This window comes from Gallinula chloropus, assembly GCF_964237585.1.
Source record: "Gallinula chloropus genome assembly, chromosome: 19".
NCBI lineage: Eukaryota > Metazoa > Chordata > Aves > Gruiformes > Rallidae > Gallinula > Gallinula chloropus.
In genome coordinates, this window is record NC_140104.1 from 6,331,694 (window position 1) to 6,350,616 (window position 18,923).

The following is an 18,923-nucleotide window of genomic DNA, read 5'->3' on the forward strand; positions in this document are numbered from 1 at the left end:
GCCCTCAGCTTCCCCTTGTTCCCCTTCCCAGCTGGTTTAATAAGAGCAGATGTCTTTCATTGTTCCCAAGCCTGTGGTGTTGCTGTATTACAAGGTCTCACGTTGTATCTTCCCTCTGGGACACAGGGTGCAAAACCTGAGGGGTGCAGAGCTGGCTTTACAGGCAGCCCCATCCCATCTTTTCGTGCCCTTGCCCTTCATCCAGCCCCTCTCCCTGCAGAGGTGGGGATGGGCTCGGGTGGCAACAGCTCTCCTGGCCAGAGCAAAGCCCGGGGGACAGTCTGCCTTTCTACCCCCTGTGACCCTTTGGGATCAACACCTTCCTGGGCCCCCTGTCCCTGGAAAACCAGGGGGCTGCTGGAGCGCGGGGAGGGGAGCCCTCGCTGCTCACCTGTGGGTCCCCTGCTCTCCTCTGCCCCAGGAGCACCAGAGCCCTGCTCAGGAGGGCAGCAATGGACCTGCTTTTCCCTGCTGTGAGCTCGCAGCCTCCACGGGGCAGAAACACCAGCGAGGCCACAGCCCCACACTGTTCCCTGCACCGTGGGCTGAGTCCCTGTGCAGCTGGGGAAGGGTGAGAGGAATGAATGCCCCCCCCCCCCCCCCGTCACCAGGCAAGGAGGAAACCAACTGACCCAAACCCCCATTCCCCTAGTCTCTGCCCCTCCCCATGCCACAATAGGGGGGAAGAAGGGAGAGAAATCCTAGCTGAAGTCTGCTGAGAAGGTAGGGCTGAGGGGGGAGCTGTGTTAAAGGTCTGTCAGCGCTTCTCATCCGACTGTTGTCACTGTGTGCAGGGCAGTGTAATAAATTAGAGAGGTGTTTTTCCTTTATTCTGTGGTCTGCCCATGATGCTGATTGCAGAATGATCTCTCCCTGGCCTTCCCTCCACTCCTGAGCCTCTCGAGATCTATTTTCTCCTCTGTTCAGCTGAAAAGGGGAGTCATGGACCGGCTTTGGTGGTTGCCTGGCCCCCAGACAGGTCCAAACCACCACAGAAGCCAAAGTGGAGGAACTGGGCATTGGTACTGGGGGTGACCCAGCCGTGCATAGTGCCCACAGTGCCCCCCAGCAGGACCCAACCCACCACGGGGACCTGATGGTGCCGATGGCAGCAGGCAGTGTGCTGTTCCCTCCCCCAGCTCAGGCTTCCCTCTTTGCTCCCCACTTCCCACCACAGCCCCAGTGCCAGCAGGGCTGGGGGCCATTGGGACCCCAAGCCAGCACAGTGGGTGGTGACACGGTCCTCTCCCACCCACCCCCAAGCCCACCATCAACGTGCATGCAGCAGAAGCCCCCCAATATCCCATCTGAGCCTTTGCCAGAGAAGCAGGAGCCAGAGGCCATGAGGATGGGCACAGTGAGCCCCCCCATCCTTGCCTGCCCGGGGGCTGTGGGGTGCCCACCCCCTGCGTGGAAGCGCCTCAGGGTTGCAGACAAGCCGGGTCAGCCGTGTTTATTGAGAACGGTTGTGGAGGGATAAAAATATTTCCACTAACTCTCCAAGTTCAAGTTACAAACCTACAGTCTGCCTCTCTGGTAAGAAACACCCGCTGTGGCCACCGGGCCATTAGCTGTTCTCAGGCTCTACAGAAAACAGCTTTTGGCTAAACAGGCAGCAGCAAAAGTTAACCAAGGAGCCTCCACCTCACAGGTGTGGAAACAGAATTCATCTGTGTCCTCAAACTAAGGGTTTGGTCTGCCACATGGGATCTCTGGGTTTGCCTGATAGAGGGCAGGTCTCTTACAAGGAAAGGAGAAACCCTTGTGCTTTGGCAGCACCTGAAAGTGAAAACCCTTCTGAAACACCCGCTGCTCTGTGTGGGTCTCAACTTTGTAAACATGCAGATCTCTGGAGCCAAGAAGCTCCATCGCAATGGGAAGATCATCCCAAGAGAGCTGCTGCTGAACACAAGGCACCAGGCAGATGACCACAGCAGCTCCGACCCAGAATTGCACAGCTGGGCTGAAACCCCAGAATCTCCTGAGTTGGAAGGGTCCCAGAAGGCCCATGGAGCCCAACTCCCAGCTCCACAGGCCCAGCCAAGCCAGAGATGGCACTGAGCACATCGTCCAGACGCTTCTTGCCCTGAGCCCAGCTCGGGGCTGAGACCCCTTCCCTGGGGAGCCTGTGCCAGCGCCTGACCCCCCCCTTTCAGGACAGAACCTCTTCCTGACACCCAGTCTAAACCTCCCCTGGCTCAGCTTCACGCCGTTCCCTCGGCTTCCATCCCTGGCCCCCAAAGAGAGGAGATCAGCACCTGCCCCTTCGCTCCCCTCGGCAGGCAGCCACCGACCCCAGCGAGGCCTCCCCTCAGCCTCTTCTTCTCCAGGCTGGACAAACCCAGGGACTTCAGCCTTTCCTCGGGAGCCTTCCCCTCCTTCCCCATCCTCGCTGCCCTCTTCTGGGCACTCTCCCAGTCGCTTCCCTCCTGTCCTCTGGCGCCCAAACCCAGCCCCAGGACTCGGGCTGAGGCCGCCCCAGCGCAGGCCAGAGCGGGACAGGCCCTCCCCGGGCCGGCTGGCCGTGCCGGGCTGGATGCACCCAGGAACAGGGTACGCTCGGCCCTCCCGCCTGCCCGGGCCCGCTGCCGGCTCACGGGTAACTCGGCCTCCAGCGACCCACCGCGGCCGTGCGGCCGGGGCTGCCGGGTCCAGCCGAATGGCCCTTCCCGGAGCTCTATCGCGGGGCGACGGGACTCCAAACCACCGCGGCTGCGGCTTCCCAACCCGGGCCCGGACCTTTCCCACGGGTTACCAGAAGATGAACGAAGCTGCAGGTGTACCAGAGACTCTAAACCAGGGGCTGGTTTGCACGCTGGTGAGGAGATTCTGCCTTTATTGCACAGAGGTTGAGGCTTCACTCTGAGCAGAAGCGCTGCCTGATTCCTCTTCGCAGTGACTCTCCTACACCACCCACACTTCTCTGGGCCGACACAGACCATTCCTACTCTGTTTCCATGGCGGGTCAGGCCTGTCCTTTGGCAGGGGGCATTTAGCTTTCTAAATACTAGTCTGTGATCCTCCTTGGTTACACGACAAGTAACACTGAGGAGCCTGGTGCTGGGATGGCAATTTCCTTCCCGAGTCATTTTCCACCCATCAGACAGGAAGGATTTTTCTTGTGGAGAGGCAGCTTGTTAATTTCTCAACAGGTAATTAGGGGTTAGCATTGCTTATGGCATTGGTGGGTCAATGAGAAGGGATGGGAACCACCTGTCGTGGTTTTGCCCCAGGCAAGAGCCGGGCACCACACAGCCACTTGTTCTTTAACAGAGCGGGAGGGGTTGTGGAAATTGAGGGAGGGGGAAATGGAGGGAGAAGAAAACCCAAGAAACCAACACCTGGTGGGTTGGGATAAGGAGAGTTTGGGGTGCTCCTCACCCCACCGCCGCCTAAGAAGGCCAAGGGCAGAGTCCTGAGATTGGAACATAATGACCCTGAGCAGTGACACGGGCTGGGGCAGAGCAGCTGGCGGAGAAGGACCTGGGGGTGTCAGGTGACTGCCCAATATGAGCCAGCACTGTGCCCGGGTGGCCAAGAAGGTCAACAGCATCCTGGCTTGTGTCAGACACAGCGAGGACAGTAGGTCTGGGGAGGCGATTGGGCCCCTGCACTCGCCCTTTGTGAGGTGTTGGGCGGGGGGCAAGCGCCGTATCCACTGTGACGTCAAACAGAGCTGGTGTGCCAGCTGCCCAGCCTGCCCTCCGCTGCCGGGGCAGCTCAGGACTCGCCATTTATCCCATCCGCAGGAGCGGGGAGGAAGCGTCTGCGGGTGGGGATGATGCCACGGGTGGCGATGGCTGAGCAGGGGAGGTCCCGCTTCCCGCAGTTGAAGGGCAGCCTCAGCCAGCGCGTCCAGGACCTGCGGGACGTCACCGTCTTGCGAGGTGCTGCCCCTTGGGCTTCGCGGGGCGAGTGGGGGGCTGTCCCACTGTCCTGCACAGCACTGACTGTACCCGTGTGGGACTAACGGCACCTTCTGTCCTCCAGAGCAAGGGCGGAAGCTCCTGTCGCAGGCATGTGAGGAGAAGCTGGCTGAGACCCGGGAGCTGCTCCCCCGGCTGCGCGAGGTGGTGCAGAAGGACACCCAGACCCTGGACACCTTGCGGGGGGTCCCGGTAGGTGCTGAACCCCCCTCGTGCTGGCCTGCAGAGCCAGCTCCTCTCCAGGAGCAGGATGTGACCATCCCCGGGCTGGTGGTGATGGTTCTTGCTGCCCCTCTGCCACCCACAGCGCAGCAAGATCACCTTGGCGGAGGCATGCAGGGCAATTGCAGCCAGGAAGACATTCGAGGTACGAGGAGGGGTGGGTGGGCAGGGGTTGCTGCAGCCCCCCCTTCTCCCAGGGGTGCCCGGTGAGCCGTGCCTGCAGCCTGGCAGTCAATCCCTTGTGTCCTCCAACAGCTGGGCCTGGAGAAGTTGCGGGCTGAGGTCTATGCCCGCGTCAGGAAGTACAACTTGCTGCAATGCAAGGTGTGGCAGCGGCGCCAGACCCTGGAGGAGCTGCAGAGGCGGCTGCAGCAGCTGAAGAGTGCCACGGCCGATGACAGGCAGTACCAGCGGCAGATGCAGGTACCCAGGACCCCTTCTTGGGGGGGCAGCACCCACAGGGAGCTTTAGTCCCACCCCAGTGCCCCAGGGTGAGTGCCGGGCTTGGCTTGTGGGGTAAGCCCCTGCCCGAATCCCGTCTCTTCTCCAGACAATTCACCAGCTGGAGAACAACATAGGGAAGATGGTGGTGAAAGACCACGCCGCGCAGAAGATGAACAGCCTGTACCTGGCGATGCGGGATATCCTGAGGGAGGTGAGCCCCTCCTCAGGCTGCCGTCCTCCCACCCGCCCTGCTCCCCACCTTTCCCTGCCACGGCATGCAGGGCACCCCTGGGGCTCGGTGAGGTGACGAGCGGTGGCTCCCTGTGTGTCCCAGGACCTGGCCCACCTGCCTCGGCACCTGGACCTCCTGTGCGGGATGACCGAGACCTACCGCCGGGAGCTGGAGGACATGGAGCTCACGGCCTCGCACACTCTCAGAGCTGCCGAGGCAGCCAAGGTGAGATGGTCCAGGGCATGCTGGAGCCCTCTCCCACCCCAGCGATGCCACTCATGCTGGTGCATCACCCTGCTCTAAAGAGCAAGAGACTGAGCTGGGCTTGCCCACAGCCCCCAGCTGCCTCCATAGCTCCTCCTGCATCCTTCCCGTGGGCCAGGCTGGGTACAGCCCAACAGAAGCCCCGGACATGGGGAAGGCAGTACATCCCATCCTCCAGTCAACCTGGCCCAGTTTCCCTCTCAGCCTGTTTACACAGGGGCAGGGGGGGGCGTTTCTGACCCTGGCCATCCCAGAAGCTCAGCTGGCTCACTAAAGTCCTTCCCAGCTTTGGCAGCCCCTTCTCCTTTCTCTGATGTGCTCCAGGTGAACATGGCAGGGATGAAAAGCCAGTTCCAGGCTAAGAGAGAGCTCAGGAACCGCTCCCTGGCCGCCCTGAAGGTGCCCAGGGACAGGCAGTGGCTGAAGGACGTGTGTGGAAAGCATCCAAAAGCGGTGAGCTGGGGCACGGGGTGCAGGACGGGCTGCGGGCAGACAACAGGCATCACTGCTGACCCCCCATGGGAGGCTGGATGTGGGGGGCAGCAGGGCCAGCTCTCCCCAGGTGCTGGCAGCTCGGGGCTGACAATGACCATCCTTGCAGCAGGCCCGGGATGAGCTCAGCATGGACTTCGCGGCCCGGCACTCACAGGACTCGCTGGTGGGTGAGTGCCTGGTGGGGCACAGGGGGGTGGGATGCAGGGGTGCCAGCTGGCAGGAAGGACCCCTCACACTTCCCCCCCCAACCCAGACACCGAAGCAGAGGCTGCCAAGGCCCAGATGGAGCGAGAAGCCCTGCTGACGGAGCAGATGGAGAAGACCAAGGCTGCGGTGCAGTGCTCCCTCCTCTGGGTAAGGTCAAGACCCATCCAGGGGGGCTGCTGGAGCACAAGGAGGGGAGCCCTTGCTCTCACCTGTGGGTCCTCTCCTCTTCTCTGCCCTGGGAGCCCCAGAGCCCCGCTCAGGAGGGCAGCGATGGACCTGCTTTTCTCTGCTGTGAGCTCGCAGCCTCCACAGTGCAGAAACGCCGGCGAGGCCACAGCCCCACGCTGTTCCCTGCACCGTGGGCTGAGTCCCTGTCCTCTCCCCTGGCCAGGACATCCCCATCAGGCTCCAGGATCAGCACAAGTGCTCACAGGACTTGGACAACTGCCTGCGGGAGCACTGGGAGAAGAAGCGGGCGCTGGAGGAGACCCTGAAGGAGCTGGAGCTGAAGCAAGCCCAGCTGAAGTTTAGCCAGGCCCCCAACACAGCCAGGTTGGGGCATGGGCAGTGGCAGCAGGGCTGCAGGCGGGCTGCAGGCAGCACCCCTGGTCTGCAGTTCTGGGGGAGGGCAGGGGGGCAACGGGAGCAGCCTTCACACCAGCTTTGGGGTGTCCCTGCACCCCTGTGCGGTCGTATGGATGTGAATGTGTTTGGCTGCAGGACATTGGAGGAGGAGATGCTGATGAGCCTGCGGCACGAAGAATCTAAGCTGGAGCAGCTGAAAGCCCGGCTGATGCAGAACCAGAAGGTGCTGATGCAGTTTGAAGATGGCCTTGACAACCTCGCCATCCGTCTGCACGGCGTCTCAGTGCCCGGCCAGGTACCTGTGCAGCACCAGGGTGACACAGCCCCAGCCAGGGCTTGGTGTCCCAAGGCCACCTGGTGCAGCCCCCATCTCCCCACGGGGCTCGTTTTCACCACCAACCTGCTGCTTCTCTCTCTGGCTCCAGAAGGAGTATGTCAAGGCCTTGGGGCTGGAAGAGAAGCTCCGGCACTGCGAGCAGAAGCTGCGGCACCTGAAGCAGCGCGTGGCCGACCTGCCCCATGACAGCCACACTCTGACTGAGAGGAACGAGGTGTGGGGGGGCTCTGTCCCTGCCAGGGTTTTGGAGGACCCAGCCGGGGCTCTCCTGGGTGGCCCATCCCAGCTGGGAGGATGCAGAAGGCCCCAGGGAAGAGCCATGGAGCAGCTCAGCACCAGGCAGCCCAGGGCACTGCAGGGTGTCCCCCTCAGGGACATCTACGTGGGGCACCCCGGGCTCGGGGTCTTTCCTCCCACCTCCCATCCATCAGTTAACCCAGGGTGTCTTTCCCAGGTTTTTGTGAAGGTCAGGAATCTGGTGGAGAAGGCCACTGCCGATGACACACAGAACCTGAAGATTTCCTTGGATGAGGGAGGCAGCAGCGCCCAAGGTAGGAGAGCAGAGCCAGGACACATCCCACAGCGACTGAGCCAGCCCCTGCCCGCTGGGATTTCTTGGGGGGGCTGTCTCCCTCTGTCCCAGCAAACCCCAGCCCATGAGCTATGGCCCCTCCTGTCAGATGCTCTTGGAGGAAGCGCTGAGACTCCAGACCTCCATGAGAAGCCCCAGCAGTGTCGCTGATGGGCCGGGCACACGGGGCTGCTAAGGGAGGCAGAGCCTCACTAGTCCGTAGTGCCTGTGCCAGAGGGCTCAGCCCAAGGGTTCCCTGTGATGCCACCAGCCCTTCAAAACATGCCGGCTCTCCCTGAGACATGGGCTGAGGGGAGGTGGCCCCAGTGCCTCTCCTCAGCCCTCTCCTCTCCATTTTCTCCTCCAGACCCCTTTGAATATGATGGGAAAGACCACGGCGTTGTCCTCACCAGGGAAGACATCAAGAGGCGGGGACAGCGCCTGATACAGCTCAAAAAGAAAAGCAAGAGGAAGAACTAGTGGTCTCTTGGATGCTGTGGCTCCATCAGACCCCTCCTTGTGCTTTGGAGGCCTCAGCTTCCCCTTGTTCCTCTTCCCAGCTGGTTTAATAAAAGCAGATGTCTTTCATTGCTCCCAAGCCTGTGGTGTTGCTGTATTACAAGGTCTCACGTTGTATCTTCCCTCTGGGACACAGGGTGCAAAACCTGAGGGGTGCAGAGCTGGCTTTACAGGCAGCCCCATCCCATCTTTTCGTGCCCTTGCCCTTCATCCAGCCCCTCTCCCTGCAGAGGTGGGGATGGGCTGGGGTGGCAACAGCTCTCCTGGCCAGAGCAAAGCCCGGGGGACAGTCTGGCTTTCTACCCCCTGTGACCCTTTGGGATCAACACCTTCCTGGGCCCCCTGTCCCTGGAAAACCAGGGGGCTGCTGGAGCGCGGGGAGGGGAGCCCTTGCTGCTCACCTCTGGGTCCCCTGCTCTCCTCTGCCCCAGGAGCACCAGAGCCCTGCTCAGGAGGGCAGCAATGGACCTGCTTTTCCCTGCTGTGAGCTCGCAGCCTCCACGGGGCAGAAACACCAGCGAGGCCACAGCCCCACGCTGTTCCCTGCACCGTGGGCTGAGTCCCTCTGCGGCTGGGGAAGGGTGAGAGGAATGAATGCCCCCCCCCCCACCGCCCCCCCGTCACCAGGCAAGGAGGAAACCAACTGACCCAAACCCCCATTCCCCTAGTCTCTGCCCCTCCCCATGCCACAATAGGGGGGAAGTAGGGAGAGAAATCCTAGCTGAAGTCTGCTGAGAAGGGAGGGCTGAGGGGGGAGCTGTGTTAAAGGTCTGTCAGCGCTTCTCATCCGACTGTTGTCACTGTGTGCAGGGCAGTGTAATAAATTAGAGCGGTGTTTTTCCTTTATTCTGTGGTCTGCCCATGATGCTGATTGCAGAATGATCTCTCCCTGGCCTTCCCTCCACTCCTGAGCCTCTCGAGATCTATTTTCTCCTCTGTTCAGTTGAAAAGGGGAGTCATGGACCGGCTTTGGTGGTTGTCTGGCCTCCAGACTTGGCCAAACCACCACAGAAGCCAAAGTGGAGGAACTGGGCATTGGTACTGGGGGTGACCCAGCCGTGCACAGTGCCCACAGTGCCCCCCAGCAGGACCCTACCCACCACGGGGACCTGATGGTGCCGATGGCAGCAGGCAGTGTGCTGTTCCCTCCCCCAGCTCAGGCTTCCCTCTTTGCTCCCCACTTCCCACCACAGCCCCAGTGCCAGCAGGGCTGGGGGCCATTGGGACCCCAAGCCAGCACAGTGGGTGGTGACAAGGTCCTCTCCCACCCACCCCCAAGCCCACCATCAACGTGCATGCAGCAGAAGCCCCCCAATATCCCATCTGAGCCTTTGCCAGAGAAGCAGGAGCCAGAGGCCATGAGGATGGGCACAGTGAGCCCCCCATCCTTGCCTGCCCGGGGGCTGTGTGGTGCCCACCCCCTGCGTGGAAGCGCCTCAGGGTTGCAGACAAGCCGGGTCAGCCGTGTTTATTGAGAACAGTTGTGGAGGGATAAAAATATTTCCACTAACTCTCCAAGTTCAAGTTACAAACCTACAGTCTGCCTCTCTGGTAAGAAACACCCGCTGTGGCCACCGGGCCATTAGCTGTTCTCAGGCTCTACAGAAAACAGCTTTTGGCTAAACAGGCAGCAGCAAAAGTTAACCAAGGAGCCTCCACCTCACAGGTGTGGAAACAGAATTCATCTGTGTCCTCAAACTAAGGGTTTGGTCTGCCACACGGGATCTCTGGGTTTGCCTGATAGAGGGCAGGTCTCTTACAAGGAAAGGAGAAACCCTTGTGCTTTGGCAGCACCTGAAAGTGAAAACCCTTCTGAAACACCCGCTGCTCTGTGTGGGTCTCAACTTTGTAAACATGCAGATCTCCGGAGCCAAGAAGCTCCATCGCAATGGGAAGATCATCCCAAGAGAGCTGCTGCTGAACACAAGGCACCAGGCAGATGACCACAGCAGCTCCGACCCAGAGTTGCACAGCTGGGCTGAAAGCCCAGAATCTCCTGAGTTGGAAGGGTCCCAGAAGGCCCATGGAGCCCAACTCCCAGCTCCACAGGCCCAGCCAAGCCAGAGATGGCACTGAGCACATCGTCCAGACGCTTCTTGCCCTGAGCCCAGCTCGGGGCTGGGCCTTTGCCAGCGCCTGACCCCCCCCTTTCAGGACAGAACCTCTTCCTGACACCCAGTCTAAACCTCCCCTGGCTCAGCTTCACGCCGTTCCCTCGGCTTCCATCCCTGGCCCCCAAAGAGAGGAGATCAGCACCTGCCCCTTCGCTCCCCTCGGCAGGCAGCCACCGACCCCAGCGAGGCCTCCCCTCAGCCTCTTCTTCTCCAGGCTGGACAAACCCAGGGACTTCAGCCTTTCCTCGGGAGCCTTCCCCTCCTTCCCCATCCTCGCTGCCCTCTTCTGGGCACTCTCCCAGTCGCTTCCCTCCTGTCCTCTGGCGCCCAAACCCAACCCCAGGACTCGGGCTGAGGCCGCCCCAGCGCAGGCCAGAGCGGGACAGGCCCTGCCCGGGCCGGCTGGCCGTGCCGGGCTGGATGCACCCAGGAACAGGGTACGCTCGGCCCTCCCGCCTGCCCGGGCCCGCCGCCGGCTCACGGGTAACTCGGCCTCCAGCGACCCACCGCGGCCGTGCGGCCGGGGCTGCCGGGTCCAGCCGAATGGCCCTTCCCGGAGCTCTATCGCGGGGCGACGGGACTCCAAACCACCGCGGCTGCGGCTTCCCAACCCGGGCCCGGACCTTTCCCACGGGTTACCAGAAGATGAACGAAGCTGCAGGTGTACCAGAGACTCTAAACCAGGGGCTGGTTTGCACGCTGGTGAGGAGATTCTGCCTTTATTGCACAGAGGTTGAGGCTTCACTCTGAGCAGAAGCGCTGCCTGATTCCTCTTCGCAGTGACTCTCCTACACCACCCACACTTCTCTGGGCCGACACAGACCATTCCTACTCTGTTTCCATGGCGGGTCAGGCCTGTCCTTTGGCAGGGGGCATTTAGCTTTCTAAATACTAGTCTGTGATCCTCCTTGGTTACACGACAAGTAACACTGAGGAGCCTGGTGCTGGGATGGCAATTTCCTTCCCGAGTCATTTTCCACCCATCAGACAGGAAGGATTTTTCTTGTGGAGAGGCAGCTTGTTAATTTCTCAACAGGTAATTAGGGGTTGGCATTGCTTATGGCATTGGTGGGTCGATGAGAAGGGATGGGAACCACCTGTCGTGGTTTTGCCCCAGGCAAGAGCCGGGCACCACACAGCCGCTTGTTCTTTAACAGAGCGGGAGGGGTTGTGGAAATTGAGGGAGGGGGAAATGGAGGGAGAAGAAAACCCAAGAAACCAAAACCTGGTGGGTTGGGATAAGGAGAGTTTGGGGTGCTCCTCACCCCACCGCCGCCTAAGAAGGCCAAGGGCAGAGTCCTGAGATTGGAACATAATGACCCTGAGCAGTGACACGGGCTGGGGCAGAGCAGCTGGCGGAGAAGGACCTGGGGGTGTCAGGTGACTGCCCAATATGAGCCAGCACTGTGCCCGGGTGGCCAAGAAGGTCAACAGCATCCTGGCTTGTGTCAGACACAGCGAGGACAGTAGGTCTGGGGAGGCGATTGGGCCCCTGCACTCGCCCTTTGTGAGGTGTTGGGCGGGGGGCAAGCGCCGTATCCACTGTGACGTCAAACAGAGCTGGTGTGCCAGCTGCCCAGCCTGCCCTCCGCTGCTGGGGCAGCTCAGGACTCGCCATTTATCCCATCCGCAGGAGCGGGGAGGAAGCGTCTGCGGGTGGGGATGATGCCACGGGTGGCGATGGCTGAGCAGGGGAGGTCCCGCTTCCCGCAGTTGAAGGGCAGCCTCAGCCAGCGCGTCCAGGACCTGCGGGACGTCACCGTCTTGCGAGGTGCTGCCCCTTGGGCTTCGCGGGGCGAGTGGGGGGCTGTCCCACTGTCCTGCACAGCACTGACTGTACCCGTGTGGGACTAACGGCACCTTCTGTCCTCCAGAGCAAGGGCGGAAGCTCCTGTCGCAGGCATGTGAGGAGAAGCTGGCTGAGACCCGGGAGCTGCTCCCCCGGCTGCGCGAGGTGGTGCAGAAGGACACCCAGACCCTGGACACCTTGCGGGGGGCCCCGGTAGGTGCTGAACCCCCCTTGTGCTGGCCTGCAGAGCCAGCTCCTCTCCAGGAGCAGGATGTGACCATCCCCGGGCTGGTGGTGATGGTTCTTGCTGCCCCTCTGCCACCCACAGCGCAGCAAGATCACCTTGGCGGAGGCATGCAGGGCAATTGCAGCCAGGAAGACATTTGAGGTACGAGGAGGGGTGGGTGGGCAGGGGTTGCTGCAGCCCCCCCTTCTCCCAGGGGTGCCCGGTGAGCCGTGCCTGCAGCCTGGCAGTCAATCCCTTGTGTCCTCCAACAGCTGGGCCTGGAGAAGTTGCGGGCTGAGGTCTATGCCCGCGTCAGGAAGTACAACTTGCTGCAATGCAAGGTGTGGCAGCGGCGCCAGACCCTGGAGGAGCTGCAGAGGCAGCTGCAGCAGCTGAAGAGTGCCACGGCCGATGGCAGGCAGTACCAGCGGCAGATGCAGGTACCCAGGACCCCTTCTTGGGGGGGCAGCACCCACAGGGAGCTTTAGTCCCACCCCAGTGCCCCAGGGTGAGTGCCGGGCTTGGCTTGTGGGGTAAGCCCCTGCCCAAATCCCGTCTCTTCTCCAGACAATTCACCAGCTGGAGAACAACATAGGGAAGATGGTGGTGAAAGACCACGCCGCGCAGAAGATGAACAGCCTGTACCTGGCGATGCGGGATATCCTGAGGGAGGTGAGCCCCTCCTCAGGCTGCCGTCCTCCCACCCGCCCTGCTCCCCACCTTTCCCTGTCACGGCATGCAGGGCACCCCTGGGGCTCGCTGAGGTGACGAGCGGTGGCTCCCTGTGTGTCCCAGGACCTGGCCCACCTGCCTCGGCACCTGGACCTCCTGTGCGGGATGACCGAGACCTACCGCCGGGAGCTGGAGGACATGGAGCTCACGGCCTCGCACACTCTCAGAGCTGCCGAGGCAGCCAAGGTGAGATGGTCCAGGGCATGCTGGAGCCCTCTCCCACCCCAGTAATGCCACTCATGCTGGTGCATCACCCTGCTCTAAAGAGCAAGAGACTGAGCTGGGCTTGCCCACAGCCCCCAGCTGCCTCCATAGCTCCTCCCGCATCCTTCCCGTGGGCCAGGCTGGGTACAGCCCAACAGAAGCCCCGGACATGGGGAAGGCAGCACGTCCCATCCTCCAGTCAACCTGGCCCAGTTTCCCTCTCAGCCTGTTTACACAGGGGCAGGGGGGGGCGTTTCTGACCCTGGCCATCCCAGAAGCTCAGCTGGCTCACTAAAGTCCTTCCCAGCTTTGGCAGCCCCTTCTCCTTTCTCTGATGTGCTCCAGGTGAACATGGCAGGGATGAAAAGCCAGTTCCAGGCTAAGAGAGAGCTCAGGAACCGCTCCCTGGCCGCCCTGAAGGTGCCCAGGGACAGGCAGTGGCTGAAGGACGTGTGTGGAAAGCATCCAAAAGCGGTGAGCTGGGGCACGGGGTGCAGGACAGGCTGCGGGCAGACAACAGGCATCACTGCTGACCCCCCATGGGAGGCTGGATGTGGGGGGCAGCAGGGCCAGCTCTCCCCAGGTGCTGGCAGCTCGGGGGTGACAATGACCATCCTTGCAGCAGGCCCGGGATGAGCTCGGCATGGACTTCGCGGCCCGGCACTCACAGGACTCGCTGGTGGGTGAGTGCCTGGTGGGGCACAGGGGGGTGGGATGCAGGGGTGCCAGCTGGCAGGAAGGACCCCTCACACTTCCCCCCCCAACCCAGACACCGAAGCAGAGGCTGCCAAGGCCCAGATGGAGCGAGAAGCCCTGCTGACGGAGCAGATGGAGAAGACCAAGGCTGCGGTGCAGTGCTCCCTCCTCTGGGTAAGGTCAAGACCCATCCAGGGGGGCTGCTGGAGCACAAGGAGGGGAGCCCTTGCTCTCACCTGTGGGTCCTCTCCTCTTCTCTGCCCTGGGAGCCCCAGAGCCCTGCTCAGGAGGGCAGCGATGGACCTGCTTTTCTCTGCTGTGAGCTCGCAGCCTCCACGGGGCAGAAACGCCGGCGAGGCCACAGCCCCACGCTGTTCCCTGCACCGTGGGCTGAGTCCCTGTCCTCTCCCCTGGCCAGGACATCCCCATCAGGCTCCAGGATCAGCACAAGTGCTCACAGGACTTGGACAACTGCCTGCGGGAGCACTGGGAGAAGAAGCGGGTGCTGGAGGAGACCCTGAAGGAGCTGGAGCTGAAGCAAGCCCAGCTGAAGTTTAGCCAGGCCCCCAACACAGCCAGGTTGGGGCATGGGCAGTGGCAGCAGGGCTGCAGGCGGGCTGCAGGCAGCACCCCTGGTCTGCAGTTCTGGGGGAGGGCAGGGGGGCAACGGGAGCAGCCTTCACACCAGCTTTGGGGTGTCCCTGCACCCCTGTGCGGTCGTATGGATGTGAATGTGTTTGGCTGCAGGACATTGGAGGAGGAGATGCTGATGAGCCTGCGGCACGAAGAATCTAAGCTGGAGCAGCTGAAAGCCCGGCTGATGCAGAAGCAGAAGGTGCTGATGCAGTTTGAAGATGGCCTTGACAACCTCGCCATCCGTCTGCACGGCGTCTCAGTGCCCGGCCAGGTACCTGTGCAGCACCAGGGTGACACAGCCCCAGCCAGGGCTTGGTGTCCCAAGGCCACCTGGTGCAGCCCCCATCTCCCCACGGGGCTCGTTTTCACCACCAACCTGCTGCTTCTCTCTCTGGCTCCAGAAGGAGTATGTCAAGGCCTTGGGGCTGGAAGAGAAGCTCCGGCACTGCGAGCAGAAGCTGCGGCACCTGAAGCAGCGCGTGGCCGACCTGCCCCATGACAGCCACACTCTGACTGAGAGGAACGAGGTGTGTGGGGGCTCTGTCCCTGCCAGGGTTTTGGAGGACCCAGCCGGGGCTCTCCTGGGTGGCCCATCCCAGCTGGGAGGATGCAGAAGGCCCCAGGGAAGAGCCATGGAGCAGCTCAGCACCAGGCAGCCCAGGGCACTGCAGGGTGTCCCCCTCAGGGACATCTACGTGGGGCACCCCGGGCTCGGGGTCTTTCCTCCCACCTCCCATCCATCAGTTAACCCAGGGTGTCTTTCCCAGGTTTTTGTGAAGGTCAGGAATCTGGTGGAGAAGGCCACTGCCGATGACACACAGAACCTGAAGATTTCCTTGGATGAGGGAGGCAGCAGCGCCCAAGGTAGGAGAGCAGAGCCAGGACACATCCCACAGCAACTGAGCCAGCCCCTGCCCGCTGGGATTTCTGGGGGGGCTGTCTCCCACTGTCCCAGCAAACCCCAGCCCATGAGCTATGGCCCCTCCTGTCAGATGCTCTTGGAGGAAGCGCTGAGACTCCAGACCTCCATGAGAAGCCCCAGCAGTGTCGCTGATGGGCCGGGCACACGGGGCTGCTAAGGGAGGCAGAGCCTCACTAGTCCGTAGTGCCTGTGCCAGAGGGCTCAGCCCAAGGGTTCCCTGTGATGCCACCAGCCCTTCAAAACATGCCGGCTCTCCCTGGGACATGGGCTGAGGGGAGGTGGCCCCAGTGCCTCTCCTCAGCCCTCTCCTCTCCATTTTCTCCTCCAGACCCCTTTGAATATGATGGGAAAGACCACGGCGTTGTCCTCACCAGGGAAGACATCAAGAGGCGGGGACAGCGCCTGATACAGCTCAAAAAGAAAAGCAAGAGGAAGAACTAGTGGTCTCTTGGATGCTGTGGCTCCATCAGACCCCTCCTTGTGCTTTGGAGCCCTCAGCTTCCCCTTGTTCCCCTTCCCAGCTGGTTTAATAAGAGCAGATGTCTTTCATTGTTCCCAAGCCTGTGGTGTTGCTGTATTACAAGGTCTCACGTTGTATCTTCCCTCTGGGACACAGGGTGCAAAACCTGAGGGGTGCAGAGCTGGCTTTACAGGCAGCCCCATCCCATCTTTTCGTGCCCTTGCCCTTCATCCAGCCCCTCTCCCTGCAGAGGTGGGGATGGGCTGGGGTGGCAACAGCTCTCCTGGCCAGAGCAAAGCCCGGGGGACAGTCTGCCTTTCTACCCCCTGTGACCCTTTGGGATCAACACCTTCCTGGGCCCCCTGTCCCTGGAAAACCAGGGGGCTGCTGGAGCGCGGGGAGGGGAGCCCTTGCTGCTCACCTCTGGGTCCCCTGCTCTCCTCTGCCCCAGGAGCACCAGAGCCCTGCTCAGGAGGGCAGTAATGGACCTGCTTTTCCCTGCTGTGAGCTCGCAGCCTCCACGGGGCAGAAACACCAGCGAGGCCACAGCCCCACGCTGTTCCCTGCACCGTGGGCTGAGTCCCTGTGCAGCTGGGGAAGGGTGAGAGGAATGAATTCCCCCCCCCCCCCCCCCCCCCGTCACCAGGCAAGGAGGAAACCAACTGACCCAAACCCCCATTCCCCTAGTCTCTGCCCCTCCCCATGCCACAATAGGGGGGAAGAAGGGAGAGAAATCCTAGCTGAAGTCTGCTGAGAAGGGAGGGCTGAGGGGGGAGCTGTGTTAAAGGTCTGTCAGCGCTTCTCATCCGACTGTTGTCACTGTGTGCAGGGCAGTGTAATAAATTAGAGCGGTGTTTTTCCTTTATTCTGTGGTCTGCCCATGATGCTGATTGCAGAATGATCTCTCCCTGGCCTTCCCTCCACTCCTGAGCCTCTCAAGATCTATTTTCTCCTCTGTTCAGCTGAAAAGGGGAGTCATGGACCGGCTTTGGTGGTTGCCTGGCCCCCAGACAGGGCCAAACCACCACAGAAGCCAAAGTGGAGGAACTGGGCATTGGTACTGGGGGTGACCCAGCCGTGCACAGTGCCCACAGTGCCCCCCAGCAGGACCCAACCCACCAAGGGGACCACTGATGGTGCCAATGGCAGCAGGCAGTGTGCTGTTCCCTCCCCCAGCTCAGGCTTCCCTCTTTGCTCCCTACTTCCCACCACAGCCCCAGTGCCAGCAGGGCTGGGGGCCATTGGGACCCCAAGCCAGCACAGTGGGTGGTGACAAGGTCCTCTCCCACCCACCCCCAAGCCCACCATCAACGTGCATGCAGCAGAAGCCCCCCAATATCCCATCTGAGCCTTTGCCAGAGAAGCAGGAGCCAGAGGCCATGAGGATGGGCACAGTGAGCCCCCCCATCCTTGCCTGCCCGGGGGCTGTGGGGTGCCCACCCCCTGCGTGGAAGCGCCTCAGGGTTGCAGACAAGCCGGGTCAGCCGTGTTTATTGAGAACGGTTGTGGAGGGATAAAAATATTTCCACTAACTCTCCAAGTTCAAGTTACAAACCTACAGTCTGCCTCTCTGGTAAGAAACACCCGCTGTGGCCACCGGGCCGTGCCGGGGCAGCGGGAAGAAAAGGGCGAGCTTAAAAAAAGGAAAGCACTAATGCACCCCCCACCACCACCCCCCCACCGCACCCCCCCCGGGCCCCTGTCGTGGGGGCTGAGGGACCCTCTGGCTCGTGTGGGGATGTGGGCAGCACATGGCAGATGCACAGCCCAGATGCAGCCCCCTCACACACCCCCTCCCCAGCCAAACCTCCTGGATGCAAACCTCCCACCCAGGGGTGAACTCACCCAGGAGCCCCCAGCTTGAGTGACCCTGCCAGGGAGGGGATGTGTTCCCAGTGATCCCACCGCTCCCAGTTCTGCCTTGATGTCACCCTTTGCCTTTCCCTCTTCCCAGGGGAAGCAGGGTGCTGGGGCTGGGAGGGAGCGGTTCGGGTCCATCCCCCCCAGGGATGCTGCTGGCTGGGAGGTGCGGGGCTGGGCTCACCCTGGGGACACACAGCCATGCTCTGCAGGGCAGCAACACAGATGGGGACATCCTGGGGGGACACAGGGACATGACACAGTATTCTGGAAAAGCAAGAGGGATGGGCACAGCTCGGGGGGGGCAGTACACAGCGCTCCATAGAGCAGCCCCAGATAGGGATGTTGGGGGGACACACACAGTTTTGTTGGGAAGCAACATGAATGGGGAGATCCTGGGGGGACACAGAGGGACATGAAGTGATGCTGTGCCAGGAAGCAGCAGAAACAGCGACAACTGAGGGTGGGGGGACACAGGGACATGATACTGGGACACCACAGAGGAGCAAGGGGCTGAAACAGCAGCAAGGGACAATGCTGCTGCCCCAGCTGGGAAATACCACGGGCACAGGATGGTCATTATTGCTTTGCAGGGCCAACATCGGGGGGGCAGGGGGCAGGAAAGGGTCCCAGCCGCTGAATTTGGGTTCAAGGGACTTGTTCCAGGACTGGGATGCCCCCACACTCCTGAGCCATGACGCTCCCACTCACCCAGGGTGCTCCCCAGGGTGACACACAGCAGGGACAAGGACCCTGCCCAGGACACAGGGCTGGATGTCACCCAGCTTCAGTCCTCCCTTGCACTGGCACCTGGATTGGAGGGAGCTGAGGGTCCAGGTGTACCCCCCCCTTCCCTGCCCTTGGTCACCTGTGGTCCCCAAGAGCTGCTGTCCCTCCATGCCAGCCACATGTGGGGGGTAACCCTGTCCCCTAGAACAGGGAAGCTGGGGATGGGGGTGCTGGGACTGGTCCAGTCCCCCCCTCTTTCCTTAAGCCAGGGCCAAGCTGAGCATACAGGCTGGAAGCAGGCAGCCTAAGGTGACACAGGGACAAGGGACAGGCGTGGGGAGCAGCGTGGCTGGGGGGGAGGCATCCAGCCAGGACAGGGTGCAGGGACCCCAGGGCGGGGGTCCTGTCCCCTCGCTGTCCCCGGGGTCAGGCGCTGGCCCGCTGGATAAGGCGATACTGCAGCAGCTTAAGGTGGCGGGTGTGGTGTTGGTACTGAGGGGCCGGGATGGAACGTGATGTAAACATTTCTGATCTGGGGGGTAGAGGAGGAGGAGGAGGAGGAGGAGGAGGAGGAGGAGGAGGAGGAGGAGGAGGAGGAGGAGGAGGAGGAGGAGGAGGAGGAGGAGGAGGAGGAGGAGGAGGAGGAGGAGGAGGAGGAGGAGGAGGAGGAGGAGGAGGAGGAGGAGGAGGAGGAGGAGGAGGAGGAGGAGGAAGAGGAGGAGGAAGAGGAGGAAGAGGAGGAAGAAGAGGGGG

The 18,923-nt window shown here is 61.8% G+C and overlaps 2 protein-coding genes across 2 annotated transcripts; both read left to right on the forward strand.

Annotated features, from left to right (window-relative positions):
• Positions 1–2,536: 2,536 nt before the first annotated feature.
• Positions 2,537–7,763, forward strand: LOC311199029 (coiled-coil domain-containing protein 183-like; the record flags this gene model as incomplete). The annotated part of the gene is made up of 15 exons (XM_084273074.1): positions 2,537–2,777; positions 3,750–3,887; positions 3,991–4,118; positions 4,234–4,293; positions 4,404–4,571; positions 4,699–4,803; positions 4,927–5,049; positions 5,413–5,541; positions 5,690–5,750; positions 5,837–5,937; positions 6,182–6,342; positions 6,511–6,670; positions 6,801–6,926; positions 7,167–7,263; positions 7,651–7,763. 15 exons carry the CDS (start codon positions 2,537–2,539, stop codon positions 7,761–7,763), a joined length of 1,911 nt encoding a protein of 636 aa, XP_084129200.1.
• Positions 7,764–10,336: 2,573 nt separating this feature from the next.
• On the forward strand, positions 10,337–15,562 carry LOC311199030 (coiled-coil domain-containing protein 183-like; the record flags this gene model as incomplete). Its single annotated transcript, XM_084273075.1, has 15 exons — positions 10,337–10,577; positions 11,550–11,687; positions 11,791–11,918; positions 12,034–12,093; positions 12,204–12,371; positions 12,499–12,603; positions 12,727–12,849; positions 13,213–13,341; positions 13,490–13,550; positions 13,637–13,737; positions 13,982–14,142; positions 14,311–14,470; positions 14,601–14,726; positions 14,967–15,063; positions 15,450–15,562. 15 exons carry the CDS (start codon positions 10,337–10,339, stop codon positions 15,560–15,562), a joined length of 1,911 nt encoding a protein of 636 aa, XP_084129201.1.
• Positions 15,563–18,923: the final 3,361 nt, after the last annotated feature.